At 42.8% G+C, this 15,825-nt stretch overlaps 1 protein-coding gene across 1 annotated transcript; it reads right to left on the bottom strand.

Moving 5' to 3' along the window:
* Positions 1–49: 49 nt before the first annotated feature.
* Positions 50–10,590, bottom strand: tnfsf10 (TNF superfamily member 10). The gene is made up of 6 exons (XM_086065384.1): positions 9,987–10,590; positions 8,375–8,500; positions 4,306–4,351; positions 2,901–3,017; positions 2,016–2,281; positions 50–1,242 (listed from the first exon to the last, which is right to left on the bottom strand). The coding sequence occupies exons 1-6, from the start codon at positions 10,092–10,094 to the stop codon at positions 1,033–1,035; spliced, it is 873 nt and encodes a 290-aa protein (XP_085921510.1). The 5' UTR covers positions 10,095–10,590; the 3' UTR covers positions 50–1,032.
* Positions 10,591–15,825: the final 5,235 nt, after the last annotated feature.

Genomic DNA, 15,825 nt, shown 5'->3' with positions numbered 1-15,825 from the left:
ATGGCACTTCAAAATCAATTTCCAAAATGAGGGAAACGAATATTTTGTTATAAACTCACAAACTCTTTATTGAACATATTTACAGATCCAACATATTTACATTCATGTTTTATTTACAACTGAGAAGCAATATATTGATTGTTGTTAATGGTCCCTTTTAAATCTGAGTAATTAACGCGCCAACAAAGGGGATTGCGTTTGCCTATAGATGACACAAGATGGCAGCAAAGGGATACTTTTGTTCAGAAAGCACCTCAGCTCTCATCAAACTTTCTTTTTTGCCAACATGCCATCAAATGGCGCTAAACTGCAATAGGTGACTTGTTCAGCAAGTCAGCAAAAATGCGGCGAGTCACTAGTTTTACACCACCGCGGTGTCAACGGTCATCTTTGGTTGATGTCAAAGTTCCTTTTAAAGACAAGCACACGCACGTTAAGCGCGACGCATTCAGGGCTGCGCGACGATTGGCTGTTCAGATGCATTTAAGACTCGACACGCATTTCGCCGACAACAAACTACACCAAAGAGAATATTTTTTCCTGACCTTGTCAGACGAACGCTTTGACAACAAGACTTTTCACAAACAATTTCATATCCTGAATATGTCCATGTACTGTACTAGTATACTTTGTCCTCACTAGTGAGACACTGAAGCGCATTTGTGGAACGACTGTCTTACTAGTACCGTTTTTTCCCCCTAATACACCGTCATTAACAATTTTTTTTTTTTTTTACTAGTTATACAGTTAGTTTGTGCTTAATTGTCATAGTAATGAGGACAAAGAACATAACTTGAACGTGGGAATAAATGTGCAGCAACTTTGCATTTTTTGTTGTGAAGGGGAGCCTCCTAGTGGCTGAGTTGGGTATCCCCCCCCCCAATTGAAAGACAAGCTTGTGAATCGCCGCGTCGACCACCACCTCACTTCGCGCCGTCACTTTACTCCGCCCCCCCCGCGTTTCTCCTTCACTCGGAACATTTAATGTCCCGGCAGGTTCCGCTTGAAGGCGCAACGGCGCCCCCGCGTGGCCTAGCTGATCAGGAAGACCCCGAAGAAGCTGCTCTTCTCGTCCATGTCCACGACGGAGGCGTTGGTCACGGTGACAAAAAGACGGTCTCCCCTGTTGAGGAAGAAGAGCCCACCCTGGTGGGCCGAGTACAGCGAGAATTCGGAGTCCCGGGACCAGCAGGAGGTCCGGCTGGTCTTCATCAGCAGGATGGGAGCCGGGTAAGTGCTCATCTGCGACAAGCGGAAGAAAAGGCTTGTCAACATTTTGGGGTTTTAATGGTTTCCGTAGCGTGCTTTTTTCTTCTTTCTTTTTCGTTTTTTTTCCTTTGCCACCACTAACGCAATATTAACCAGAATACCATATTTAGACCAGCGGGGCTTCATAGAACATATTATTGACACACACAAAAATACAATAATTAGTTTTATGCTAAAGGAAAGGAAATTAAAATCATATTTTTTTTAAAGGGAAAGTCAACCTTCCCCTTTAAAAAAACAGTTTTTCATTTCCATTGCTTTATTTAAAAAAAAAAGACTTTTTTTTTCAGATTGCCAGTGCAGAAAATATACAAAATTGGTTATGATTCAGTTAATGGTTTCATAAAATTAAATAAAAAGTTGATGATTGTTTTCCAAAGTCAGAGCAGATGTTGACAAATGTCTTATTTTGATTGAACACAAAGATCTGATCTGCTTTCATGAGGATGAAAAAAGAACATTTGAGGACATTTGCAATTTCATTATTATTATTATTATTATTTATTTCAAGACACGCTTTAGAAGCTGAAATCTGGAAAATGATCATGATAGATTAATTTGATACGAGATTAGTTATCGATTAATTGTTTCACCTCTATCTAAATTAATAGATAGAAATTTGTAATACATTTTCATTTTTTTTAATCAAGAATCAGATTTTTATGCAAAAAAAGAAAGAAAAGAAGGCCAACCTTTCTTCGCTTTTTCAGGTATAGCGTGTGCAAAACGCATGAGAGCGCCCTCACCTTCTTGTAGATGTACTGCAGCAGAGGCCTTCCTCTGTCGTCGCCGCCGCCGCCGCCGCCGCCGCCCTCCAGGGCGTCCTCGTCCAGGGGGCGGGCGTGTCTGAAGTAGGTCTGCGCGTAGACGTAATAGATGCCGGGCCGCGGGACCACCAGCTCGCCGTCCACCAGCTGCATGTCCTGCAGGAAGGCCAGACCCTTCTCGCCCTCCCACCACAATATCTTCTGTCCGTAAACACGGCGCGCGCCCGCTGTTGCTCCTGCGGAGACTGAACACGCCGACAGGTAAGCAAGCAAGCAACACGTTTGCCGTATTTGTGACATTATTCACGACGTGTTTTCCTCTTTTGTTGTTGTTGTTTTGTTTACAACTAAATTTCGCATCAAACGTCACAAAAAGTATCCTCGTTCTTCACTGGACTCAATTAGCAAAAATCCGAAACGACCACCCAAAAAGTTTTGTAATTGCCAACAGATGCCAGAAGATGGCGGTAAGTCACTTTTATTCTATTCCATAAGTGCCTGACAACAACTTCATTCTTGGCTGCAGGAAGGCACCAAAGCAATACTTTTATATTTCGATCTTGTGGCATCTGTGGGAAATTAGTGCCTCGCGTTTAAAGAGCTCGAACCGCCTTCCTGTAAATAACCCAATACACGCTGACTGCCAATCATTCATGTCATTGATAATTGATTGTTGACGTTACCAATCAGCAGTCAAAAGTAGCGGCTGCGCAAGTCTGCGCACTTTCAAAATGGCAAAACATCTGTCGCTGATACGCAGCAGATGTTTTGACGAATGTTGTCTGCTGCTGTAAAAGTGGAATTTTTCCCGCCGGCGGTTCGAGCAAAATCACATTCTGTTGTGTTCTATTGTGGACGCCTTACCGGCTCCTCCCTCCAGTTTGGGTGCGAAGCTTCCGGTGACGTGAGCGGCGACTTTGGGCCGCGGCGACGTGCCGTCGTCCGCTGCCACCAGCGAGGGCAGAACCCGAGACACTTCATCTGAACAGGAAGTCGGTCCAACGGCAACAATGGACAATATATTATTGCGCTATTATGTTCCTATATGGCATTTCTACTGAATAGTTTCTTATGCGCATACTTTTCAAATTGTTTACTACTCAAACGTCCCATAGTAAAGAAAACGTTGAGTTTGAAGTCCAATAAATATTACAATACATAAAATATCCATTTATGCTAATCTACTCGACAGAATTGGTCTTAACATACATAAACGGGGTTTCCGTCCAAAATGTTGAGACATTTTCAAGCAAATTTGGTGAAAATGCGCAAAAAGGAACAAGCAACGACATCTTATGCCATTTGTTATTATTTTGCGAATGTGAATATTGGGCACCGTGTGATGACGTCATCATCATCATCGTGACCGGCAACTAAAGATTCATTTTTGCTTATTTGATGAATTCCAGAAATATTTCAATTTATTCGTCCTCCCAAACGTATAAAATTAGCATTTTTTCAGAAAAACAAGTCCACTCCCTACAATTGTAAAAGTTATTTGTAGCATTTCCATTTCGGTTTATTTTCACAATTCTTAAAAAATCCAATAAAAACTGTAGAGGAAGTAAACCCACACAGGTTTGTTTGTTTTCAAAAAAGCAATGCAATCATTTAATGACTAATTCAATTATTTTTGGAACAACTAGTAATAAGTAACTATAAAAACTAGGCAATTGTTATTTTTTTAACCGTCATTAATCGCATGAGTTCAATAATTAACTCACAATTAATCAAACATTTTATATCTGTTTTAAATGTACAATAATAATAATAATAAATATTTTTTCTAAGTCTAAAAGAGTGGAATTTTTTTAAACTAATATAAATATGGATGAATCTTTTAATCATTAATACTGTCATTTCACAATAATTCTTAAATGTAGTTAAAAATGTACTGTAAAAAACGAGCGTGATATTGATTTGATGGCATTATCGCATTTGTAAGACATTGCTGACCGCTCGGTGCATTTTTCTTTTCATATTAAGAGCGATCTCATCTTTAACATGAAGTCACTTGTGAAATTCTGCACATTTTGAAAATTGCAAAGTACAACTTGACCCCAGCCTCCGCAAATATTTGCATTATTATCACATTTATTACTGTTAAGTAAGGGACGGTCATTAATTGCGCATTTAAAAAAAAAAAAGAGTGGCGTTAAATGAACTCAAAATTAACTCACTACTCCTGACACCTTATAAGAACTAATGACTTTCTAAAAGTTTGACAATCCATTGGAATTGATGTGATTTTCGTCCTTGTGGGCCTCACCTCTCACCGCAGACGAGATCTGCTTCCGGTAGTGCTGCGACAGCGACTGCGGCGCCAGCAAAAGGAAGAAAACACACATCAGAGTTTTGATGTCTCTCAAATTGACACAAGCACAAGAAACGGCGACGTTCCAGAAGCTTCCCCGAAGCGCCGGCAAACGACGACATCACCGCCAGTCGGCCTCGGGTGCGATTTGCTCTATAATAGCGCCGCTAATGCCGTTGCTATTCCGCCAAACATCAAATCCATCCAACGGCACGCAAACTGCGCCTGATAAATCATCTGGAAGCGCTCACGAGCCATATTAATATAATAACAGGATGAAAACATATCAAAGAAAATGCTTGACGTTTCAATGTGTGAACGCGGCCAGATTGCGACACACGGACGACGAGTGCCAGTTGGCTGCAAACGCGTTCACTCCGACCAATCGGATGGAAGTCGTGGGCCGGCGCTCCGACCTTGTGAGGATCAAGTTGAAATTTGTTTGGATGAAAACAAACAAAAAAAAGGAAGCGATTTTCTTCACTTCAGAGCACTTTTCTTGGCTGCTACTTTTGTTTGAAGGAGCAAAAATGCGGCGCAACGTGCGAACACAAATGAGCGTTGAAGTCTGACTTCTTTTTACGCAGTCCGTTCTGTATCGAAACGCTGGGATGATGTTATGTTGACCAGCGTGGGAAAAAAAAAAATCCTCCTGACAAGCTACGCCGTCATTTCATGAATAAGACGCCGGCCGGCTCCAGAGTGGAAAAACACAGAGACGAAATCCCCCATTATTAAACAGTCAAATGCACTTAATAGTTTTGAAGAAGGTGCATTTGAAAACTAAGCGGGAAAAAAAAAAAAATGATCGCTGCAAATCCGGAGATACTTTGCGGGCTGTCAGTCATTTCTGTTGATTGCCGCGATCCATCGACGTCTTTTGCCTTCATTAGCGATAAAAAAGCAATATTTTTTCTTTGGTCCTTCCTCGGGTCTCCTGACGGCGGTGTTCGGTTTAGGTGAACGGTATGGGATTTTTTCTAATAGGTTTTTTGGTGAGCTAACAAATACACGCACGCACGCACGCACGCACATACACATACTCACCCACATACAAAAAAAAATAAATATATATATAAAAAAAAAGAGCAATGATGATGACATTTCCGAATGAACAATACTGAGCTCTTTATAAAAAAAAAAGAAGAAAAAAAAAAAAGAAGCAATATTTGGTTTACTCCTTTGTCTGTCCGCACAGCAAGATATGACCCATTTTATGAGATCATCGATCAGCGGAAGGACTTTACACTGTACGAGATTCAATGGTTACGATACGGGCAAGTGGTTCTGTTGCCGTCCGGCGTCCCGGAGGGGGCGTGCCCACGAGGGCGGCGACGTCACGCGCAAAAGGTCAATACCGCCGTCTGCTCTGTGGGAACGATGACGACGAGAAGACGAGTCCGCTGATGAAGTGAAAAAAAAAAAACACACAAGAAGAAAAAGCTCAGCAAAATCGGCTGTCACGTTCGTCAAGTGGATCGAGAAAATTAGAAATCGATTCCTCCTTTTGTTATACTTCCAACAATGACGCCATTCGCTTGCTATTGTAATGCAATTTCTGCCTCGGAAAAGAGACTTGAAGGACATCCTGTCTATATTATATCACGATAAAGCAGCCGAACCTCCTCATGAATATTAATAGATATGATTGAGTCCACAACACGCGGACTTGCACTAAAAAGCCTAATTAAGTCCACGTCTCGTCTGGATTGCATTTCAAATCAGGCTTTCGCATCTTTTATGACTTCATTTATTTTTGTAATGGCAGCTTTATTTAAAAAATAAAAACAATAATGCTATTTAAAAAAAAAATAATTCATTAATCCCAAATATGGATTTGATCCCAAGTAAAGAATGTTCGGGAAGTTTTGATAAATGTTCACAAAGACAATAAATCACAATGTTGTCATCTTAATTGCTGCACTGAGACGCACCCTCGCGGTGTTTTTATGTCTTCATTTCCGGGACAAGAACTTCCTGCTGGGACGGCGGCACAAGCCTGCCCTGTGTGTGCGTGTGCAGGTGCACGCATTCCAGCGCCGATCCAAGTTGAGGGGATCGCATCGCAAAGCAGACGTCAATGACTTCATTGTGCGGGCGAGTCAGATTAACATCTTCAACTTTTTTCTTTTCTTTCTCTTTCACTTCCAATGCGAACGTTGCAGCCATTTTGGATGGCACACGAAATAAATGTTTTTATAAACGAGAAACATTCATTTCGATTTTTTATTGCTAGTCAGTCAAGCGCATTTGTGAAGGATTTATTGCCAGCTGTGTTTAGAACTCTTCTAAAAAAAATTGGCCGCCACAAAATCAGAAGTCTTACAAGTCGTAAGTCTTGGTCCAATTTGTGACTACTGTTGCAAAATCTTGACGGTGTGTTAGCATATAGCAAGAAAGGAACCCGAGTCAAGAAAAAACAAAAGGCAGACAAGATAAAAATTCAACTTTGTTTGGTCAGGTACTTTTTCATCAGGAGATTAGCGCAACTAAATGCTAATATGCAAGCAATTGGTATGCTAGCATTTAGCAAGACAGCAACCCGATTAAGAGGATTGTTTTGCAATAATACATTGTTTGGGTCAAAAGTCGCTACTCGGATTGATACGGCAATCATAGGAAAAAAAAAGACCGATTACCGTAATAATTCGTCAACGTGGACGCTGGACGTGACGTAACGTCGCCAGCCTGGCTACCCAGCGCGCGGCTAGCAGCTAGCCACTTGTCGCTAGCACGTGTGGTTAGCCGCTAGCCCCAATTCGCTAGCGCTGCCGACTGACTGTGAGTATGTTATACATTTTTAATGAGAGGCGGCATCATTATCTCTTTTGAAATCATATTAAATTAGCGATTGCGCATGATTTGGATACGGCGTTGCGTTGACGTTAGCGTCAATCTCAGGTGGGATAGCGACGTCAACGATTCGAGAGCAGCCATTGTGACGATAGATAAGTTGTGTAACTTCGGAATTTGGAGTGACTCTGTTTGGTTTTGTTGTCGCCAGAGAGATTAGACGCGGTGTTTTGAGTGTATAAATACTTTATAGATCTACGTGCGCAGCAGCAGATAAAGAAGATGTGCACGTTTTAAAATAGAATGTCAAGTTTTGACAATTTGGGTCCCTTTATGATTTGTGAGGGTTTTTTTTTCTGCGGTCGGGTACCATTTTGAAAAAGGATAGCTCAGATGCTAACATCCAGCACAATATAATGACCTTCAATGATGACTAATTGCGCCTCGACAAAGAACCTGCAGCTGACTTTCGATTGCCAATCAGAGCGCTCATGGTTTCACAATCGTTTTGCTTTTGCATTTTAAATTGTCGAAAATGTATTTTGCGAGAATCTTCGTGACCAAACGAGGTCGCGCAAATATTAGAAACAGCTCTCGGGATGATGCAGTGCAGATGGACCAGCGCGATTATAAACATATTACAATTATATTCGTTACTGTCGTGTCGCCGTGCCAAACAAAAGTTCACAGGAGATCGGTGATTTTTTTTTAAGGTCACGACATTTTATGTTTCATTAACTTGAAATGATATAACATGATATTATTCATTATTAGAATTATGATGACGATAAACGATTCTGCCTACCTCGCTTCATTGTTTGCTCAAACTGCGCCGCTATATTGCAGATTTGGAAGCAATTATTTTTTTATGGGTTTATGGGACAATTGTTTGAATTCCCAACTAATCTCGTCTTTGTTGCCGCAGAACAGAGAAGATTGCCTGCGAGTATTGTTCGGACGTGTTGCTGTCAGAAGAGCTTGATTCATACGTGATAAACATTGATGCTAACTTCCGTTAGCAGACCCGTCGCCTTTTCGCATGAGATGTTAGCATTAAGCTAGTGGACATTGAAAGCACTCATGTGGAACATTTTGGTGCCAAGAGAAATGTTAGAGGGTGAAGAAAATTGTGAATTTTTCAACTTGAGCAAATCGAATGGGAAACGTCTCGTTTGTGCCTCGACAGACGTTTCCCGACGAGAAGACGAGCTGACGTTTGCGTCGGTCTCACCTTGTCGACGAGTTGGCGGAGTAGCTGCGTGACCTGCCGGCACGGATCGTCTCGCGCCGCCGACGCGCTCTGCTGATCCCAACCGTTCAGGCACGACACGCTGCTCCTGGAGAACGTCTCCTTCAGCTGCCGGAGGAAGACGACATGAAGGTGAGGATGACGACGGGTCGGGTCGGGTCGGGTCGGTCGGCCGACGGGAGCAAAGGCATGATTTTATTTTATTTTTTTAAACATATCCTCTGTAAAAAAAATTGCCCACATCCTTCATTAAACAGATCCTTCAACTCTACATTTGACTTGTGATGTTCAACTCAAAGTGTTCAACAATAAGTTAACAAGTCTAATTGGTATTGAAAAATCAATAAATAAATTATGGGAAGAGGACTTTGAAGAAAAAAATAAAGAATCGCATATTAAAAATCACAATTAACTCATTCACTGCCATTGACGGTTATAGACGTCATAAATTCATTTGAACCATTTCTATTCGTTTAACATTTTTTCCCCACTTTTGTTAGCAAGAGTATGAAAACCAGAAAGTAAAGTAGACGTACCGGAAAATTCTACTTAAGTACAGAAGCAAGTACTTGGTGACTTTCAAAAAGAATCAAAACAAACAAGTCGCAGCATGTTCAAGTCGTCACTGACTGACTGACTACTTGGTTACTTACATTTTCACACGTTTGCTTATTAACTCACTCACTTAGTTTTTGTTTTTCTCACTTACTTGGCTAGTTACTTATTCACTAGCTCACTCAAACACTGACTCACTTGCTCAGTCACTGAAATGACTTAGTTGCTTACTAACTCACTCAGTTACTCGTGCAGTCACTCTCTTGCTCACTCACTGACTTACTCGCTTACTCACATACTTACTTATTAACTCACTCACTTTCTTAGTTACCAGTCTCTCTCTTACTCATCGACTTACTTACGAGCTTGCTTATTAACTAACAGTAACTCATTCAATTAATGACTAACTCAATTACATTTATATCGCTACTTACCAATTGACTCACTCCCAAACTTAGTCACTCACTCAATTTGTTTTCATTTGAGTTATTTACTTACTCTTCGACCTGATTGCTTACTGGCCTTTACTTACCCACTTTCCTACTTACTCACTTCATTTACTTAGTTGTTTACTTTCACATTTACTTACAAACCATGCACCTACTTACTTGCTGACCGGCTTACTTACCCGTTTACTTCAATCATGTGTTCATGTACTCACCTTGCTCGCTCACACATTTTATTTTCTTATTTGCATTCTTACCGATTTGCTTACAACACACAACTCTTGTCCTTACTCGCTCATTCGCTTATTTCGCCGACTTTCTTTTAACTCTTTACTGAGTTATTTACTTTCTCGTTGACTCATATACATAGTTTTACGCTGACTCGCCTACTTACTCGCTCACTCATTTACTTACTCTTATTGACTTGCTTTTCTCTTACTTATTTACTTACATGCGTACTCGCCTTCTTATTGACTTCCTTGATTTATTTCCTCTCTCTCTCTCTCTCTCTCACACCTCCTGAATGACTCGCTCGCTCGCTCGTCGACTTAATAGTTGTTGCGTTGCACAGCGAGCGAGTTGTGGCGACTTACTTGGTTGAGCGCCGTGTTGAAGTGCAGCACGGTGACGGTGACGAGGACGGCCTGCAGCAGGACGGCCAGCAGCAGCACGACTCCGAGCTTTGGAGCGGAGCCCGTCATGGCGACAGAGCGCCGCCCGGTACGCGGCCACGATCGGCCCGATAGACTTCCAGCACGCGAGCGCCAACAATAGCCGAGGAGTGACGAAGGGGAGGAGGAGGGGAAAGAAGACTAGGAGGGAGGGAGGGAGGGAGGAGGCTGCGGGGGGACGGGCCGGGCCGGGCCGGGCCGGGACGGGCCGAGACGGGGGAGGCTCCGCAGCTGCAGCCGAACCTCCTCAACTCTCCCCGCCAAGCGGCGGCAGGGGGAGGACCCTTTACATTGTTGCCTTTGTGTGCTACGAAAACTTTTTTTTTGCTGTCCTTCTTGGGAAAACTTCATTTTAATTTCATTTCCTCGCAATAAAATTGAAGCTCAAGTTCCTCTCGATGTGAAATTCGGTCTCTTCAGAGGTCGCATGGGAAATTACAATGTGATGCTACCTAAATCTAAAATGACCAGATTTTCAAAATGAAAAACCGAATTTCGCTGAATATTAAATATACAATTCATTTCACCAAATCATCTTTCATCCACGTACACCGCTAACGGGGGTGAATGCCACGAAGGAGGCGGGACTTCCGACTTCCGTAAGTCACACACGATGCTATTTCCGGTTACTGTTGCGATATAATGGGCCGCGTCCCAATACTAGCACTGCCACCCTTTGTGGCCATCAATTGCAAGTTCCCGTTCATGGATGCGCGTGTGTAGCGTGTCGCACTTCTCAGAGTGCGACTCGGAGCGCTTCGGCGAACTCAGACACCCGACACGCGAGCATCCATGAACAGGAACGCGCAATTGACGGCCACAAAGGGTGGCAGTGCGAGTATTGGGACGCGGCCTATATGTCGCAACAGTAACCTTAAACAGCGATTTAAAAAAATAATAATAATTATTGACACAATTTAGTACAAGTAATCAAAATTACAAACAGCAACAAACAAAAAACAAAAGCATGAAATCAACCCAACATTCAAACAAAATACAACATTGTACGCTCAGTTTTCTTATTTTTGGAAAAAGCGTAGGCGTGTTACTTACGGAAGTCGGAAGTCTGTGTTTTTTTTTTAAATTATTGTTATTATTATTAACAAATGAAGCTTACAGGCCTAAATAAAATTGAAACATACGACTGGACGGTGCTAAAAAAACAAAACGGTGAAAACCAACAACATTCACACATCATGGTGCAAAGGGACCAATCGGAAAGGTCGCCATGTTATCGTAAAACCATGGCGTCCAACTCATTATCTCGCCAATGGAAGCTGGCGGTGCCGTTAGCTGACGCGGGTCACAAATGACATTTCCCATGATTCTTAGATGCGAAAGCAGGAAGTCGATCTCGTTACGGTCAATGCCTGCTAACCAATTAGATGAGGACGCAAACGCGAATTTGGAAGCAAAGGGGAGGAATTTAACACATTTATCGAATTCCTTTTTAATGGGTTCATCGTATGAATCGCTATGACAACCGTGTGATTGACATACGCGAGGCAAAAAATGAGCCGTCTTGATTGGTGACCATTTTTCACCTTGTTACTTTGACTTCAGGTGATTTAAATTATTATTTTTTTTTTTTTATAGCTGAGTAGCTAGCTAGCGTCCCTGGATCCCGTCATTTGGGAGAGAATTGGCCAAAAAATGGCGGAAAGTTTGAATACTTTGACATGTGAAAAACTGTGAGGGCCAAATTGTTCGTGCGCCGCCAATATCAAGTGTCGGGCTGATAATTTGTGAGGAGGGAAAAGCAAACACGCGGACGTGCGGCACTTTGGCCCGCCCGCGCTAGCATGCTAGCAAACGTAAGGAGCATTTCATGAGAAAAAAAATGTCATTCGAATGTTCAACGGCTGCATAAAACAAGATTTGTCGGTTAGGGGCACATGTACAAAGAACGTCAAACAAAAGAAGAACAAAGCAGTCAAGTCCAAAGTACATGTGTTGCTTTCACTGCCTGCTGTCAGCACGTTGCTTTCATTATTGGCCTGCTGTGCCGACACACTCGAAATAGGCTATAAACACACGCACACACACACACAAAGAAAGATGAGGCTAATGTGCTAGCTTCGAGGCTAAGTCTCCTTTTCTTTGCTGGACTTCCTGTGTGGCGTTCAGGGACAAAGTCTCACTTAGAGACGCAGGAAGACAATCAAAGTCAAACATTTACAAGCGGACCGTCCCCCCCCCCCCCCCCCGACGTAACTCGTTTCAACTCCCATCGCAGCCGCGTGTGTGTCCACTTTGACGACTTGATAGAGTCGGCGTAAGAACGGGAAGACGCCCGCCGGCCCGCTGACCCCCGCGGTCAACCGCCCCGCCTCCCCGGGGCGGCGCCCCTGTTGCATGTCGGGAACGCCGCGGCCTATAAATGGCTGCCGCTGGTTGGCTGGCGGCCACATGAGGAACACCAACATCTGGCCTCAATCTGCATCGTACGCCCCGCCGGCCCGTGGGAGACACTCGGCGCTGAAGTTACACTTCAGTGCTACGCCTTAGAGGCCTGCGGGGGGGCGAGTGTGTGTGCGTGTGGGCGTGTGTGTGTGTGCGTGCGTGCGCGCACAGGGGTCATGGTAGTTCATGACGGCATCCTCTCTCACTGCTGACTCACCAAAAAAAAAACGGTTGGACAGACTTTAATGTCCTTTTTAAAGTGGTTAAAAAGTCATATGTTAACAATTGTGTGCTCATATATATATTTATATAAAACTAAAAGACTTGTTTAGAACAACCACACAGCCTTTCGTCTGCTAGTTTCATGCTAATGCTAATAAGGTATATAATCATTTAAACAAGTGACATTTGAACACATTTAGACACAATAACAGTCATACTTTCTTTTTCATCTGAGGACGTCGAGATATCCGCGTAGTGTCTGAACAGCAACATAATGGCCTTTCAATTGATGCAAAAGTGTGACAAAAATGCATTCAAATATGTCATTACTGAATGTTTCGTAAAGCGCAATGTTAGGGAAAGTTTATTTTTCTCAATGAGGAACACATAAGAACAATTGTTGCTATTTTTATGAGAGGCTGGAACGGATTCATGGCGTTTACATTCATTACAATGGGGAAAGATGATTTGAGATACACGATTGAAAGTACACAACAGGAGTTTTTTGGTTTGTTTTTGCAAAAAATGCGACTTTCTTCCCTTGAAAATCCAACTTTTTCTCCAACATGGATGATTATTACTCTTGTGGCATTTGTTGTTGTTTTGTTGAAATCCTTGGCAACAGACAGATTAAGATATCATCCAACAAAGATAAAACGACTGCTGGCCAAGATGGGTTATTACACCGAGGTGCTGAGAACAAAGAGAAGGCCATATTTTCACAAATGAGTTTGAAAAAACAACAACACTTCATTGGGGCTTTGATAAAGCGAGCAGATGCGTCGACAGGCTGAAAATCACGACATAAAAAAAAAGAAAGAATCCAAATGCGAACATCATCTGATGAATTTTCTTTCCTCGTCGACGTGCCAAAAAGTCGACACCCTCCCGACAACATCACACACACGCACACACACACACAAACACACAATGGGCTTGGCCACGTGGGCACGCCAGCAAGCTGACAGCTGACCAATCGCAACCTTACAAACTTTTGGGGACTTTCCAAGCATTTTCTTTCTTGCCTGTACTTGCTTTTCTCAACTTCGGTTTTGTGTTCTTGAATTGACAACTTCTTTGTGTGTGCGTGTTGTCTAATTCCAATCGAGGAATGTGGCGTAAAGTTCACGGGCAAAACATGAGCGAACGATTAAAGTCTGCGATGCGATGAAATTACCTAATTGAAAGTGCGCTTTCGCGTGCGTGCGTGAATTGAATTGCTTTGTGTGTCCTGAGAGGTCACGTGTTCACGTGTTCACGTGCGATCACGTCACACCTGGAAATGTTGACATGTTGTCCCTTTAGAGAGTCCACGTCATCGTCACACATCATAATTCCAAAAAAGAAAAAGAAAAAAGGTCAAATATGCTGAAGAGATAAAGCCGAGAAAGGAAAAGTTTCTTATAAAGAAAAATACAGACTTTTAGAATAATTTATCGTTTTTTGAGAAAATTGTTTTGTTTAGAGTTTTTTTTCTCAAAAAAATTGTTTTGCTGAGAAAAGGATTAAGACTTTTTTAAACAAATACTACAAAGAAACCATATGAACTATTTTACAATTTGTGTAATCATTTAAGCAAACTAATAGTCAAACCATATTAGGATTGTTTTTTAAGAAAAAAATTCATCCGTTTTTGGGGGGAAAAAAATATTTTGAGAAAAATAATAATACTAAAAAAATACATTTTCAAGAGGAATAGCTTAATTTTAAAAGAAAGAAACTTTGGTATTAATTTTGGTATGTGCTTTTTAAATTAAACATTTTTATTTTGGGGAAAACATTTAAGTTAAGTTAAATTACAAGTTTTTGTTTTTACATACAGTATATTCCAATAGTACTATTTTAGTTTCGACTGTAGTTTAATTTTAACAGAAAAAGTAGTCGTTTTTGTTTAAAAACAAAACAAATCATGAAAAGTAACTAAAATGACCAATTAAAAAATTTTTTTTTTTAGAATTTAAATATATATTTTTTATTCCCCCCACCACCCCCCCACCCCCACTTTATTATTTATTTATTTATTAACAGCTTTCGAGAAATTGTTTTTCTTTGTACGAGTCTTCGTTTTCTGTCCAGCAGGCAACAAAAGTTTGGATGCAGCCAAACCCAGGCCCAGTCATGATTGCCTCCCCCGGTGCCCATTGCCGCCCACGCCCCCCCCACGCCCCCCCCCCCCACGCCCCCCCCCCCCCCCCCCCCACGTCGGGCCTGTCAGGAAGAGTGAACAATGTGACCCTCAGCGGCAGCGATAACATTCCCCCCCGGAGAATTCCTCCCGGCCGCGGCTTTCCTTTCACATTCTGCCTGCTTGTTTTCACGGCCGCCACCACCGCTTGTGTTTTTCTTCAACCTCATCATCTCACCCGACCCCCCCCCATGTGTGGCAGACATGTTTGTTTTCAATCAGCGAGAACAGTCGAATGGCCACGGGATGTCTTGTTGCTCTTTTGCTTGCACGTCTGTAACAAGCTCAAACAGGGCCCCTGGGCACAGAGCTGTCAAGGGGCCCTGGGACAATCGGGACGCACGCACACGCACGCACACACACAGGCGTGGCTTGCCTGCCAATTGTGTGTGTGTGTGTGTTTTTTGTTTTTTTTGTTTTACTGTTCATCACGTCATTTATTTTATTATTATTATTTTTTTTAATTCTTACTATAGGCTACCACTTCCTGGTCAGCTGCTAAACGACCGCTTCCAAATATGGGCAGGCTCGCGCCGGAGCGCCATTGTTCCTGCGCCGTTCTGTGGCGAACGCCGACCAAGGCTATGCCAAGTGCGGCGTGAAAGGGCCTTGACTGAGTGCGTGCATGTGCTCGGTGACAGCATGAAAAGTCCTTAACAAGCGGCGGTGACACGCACGCCTCCGCCTCCGCCCTCCGCGCTGGTTCGCGGCCAAACCGCAGCGCAGGAAACGAGCCTCAAGCTGAAAACAAATCAATGCTCCTCCACAACACTGGATCACGACTCCACGCAAGGAGCGCATGTGTCGCTCGTTAGCGCTCATGTGTCGCGCACATGGCGGGAAAACGTCCTTCCGCTCAGACCACCAGACGACGACGACGACGGCGCGAGCAGTGGAAGTTCCTTGAGTGCGGGCGTTTTGACAGGTCGGCGCCATTCTGCTTCGTACGGA

This window comes from Leptonotus elevatus, chromosome 21 (assembly GCF_054856555.1).
Source record: "Leptonotus elevatus isolate MCC_2025b chromosome 21, RoL_Lele_1.0, whole genome shotgun sequence".
In the NCBI taxonomy this organism is placed as follows: Eukaryota; Metazoa; Chordata; class Actinopteri; order Syngnathiformes; family Syngnathidae; genus Leptonotus; species Leptonotus elevatus.
Note: the sequence above shows the minus strand (reverse complement) of the source record. Positions and strands in the feature narration are given on the sequence as shown.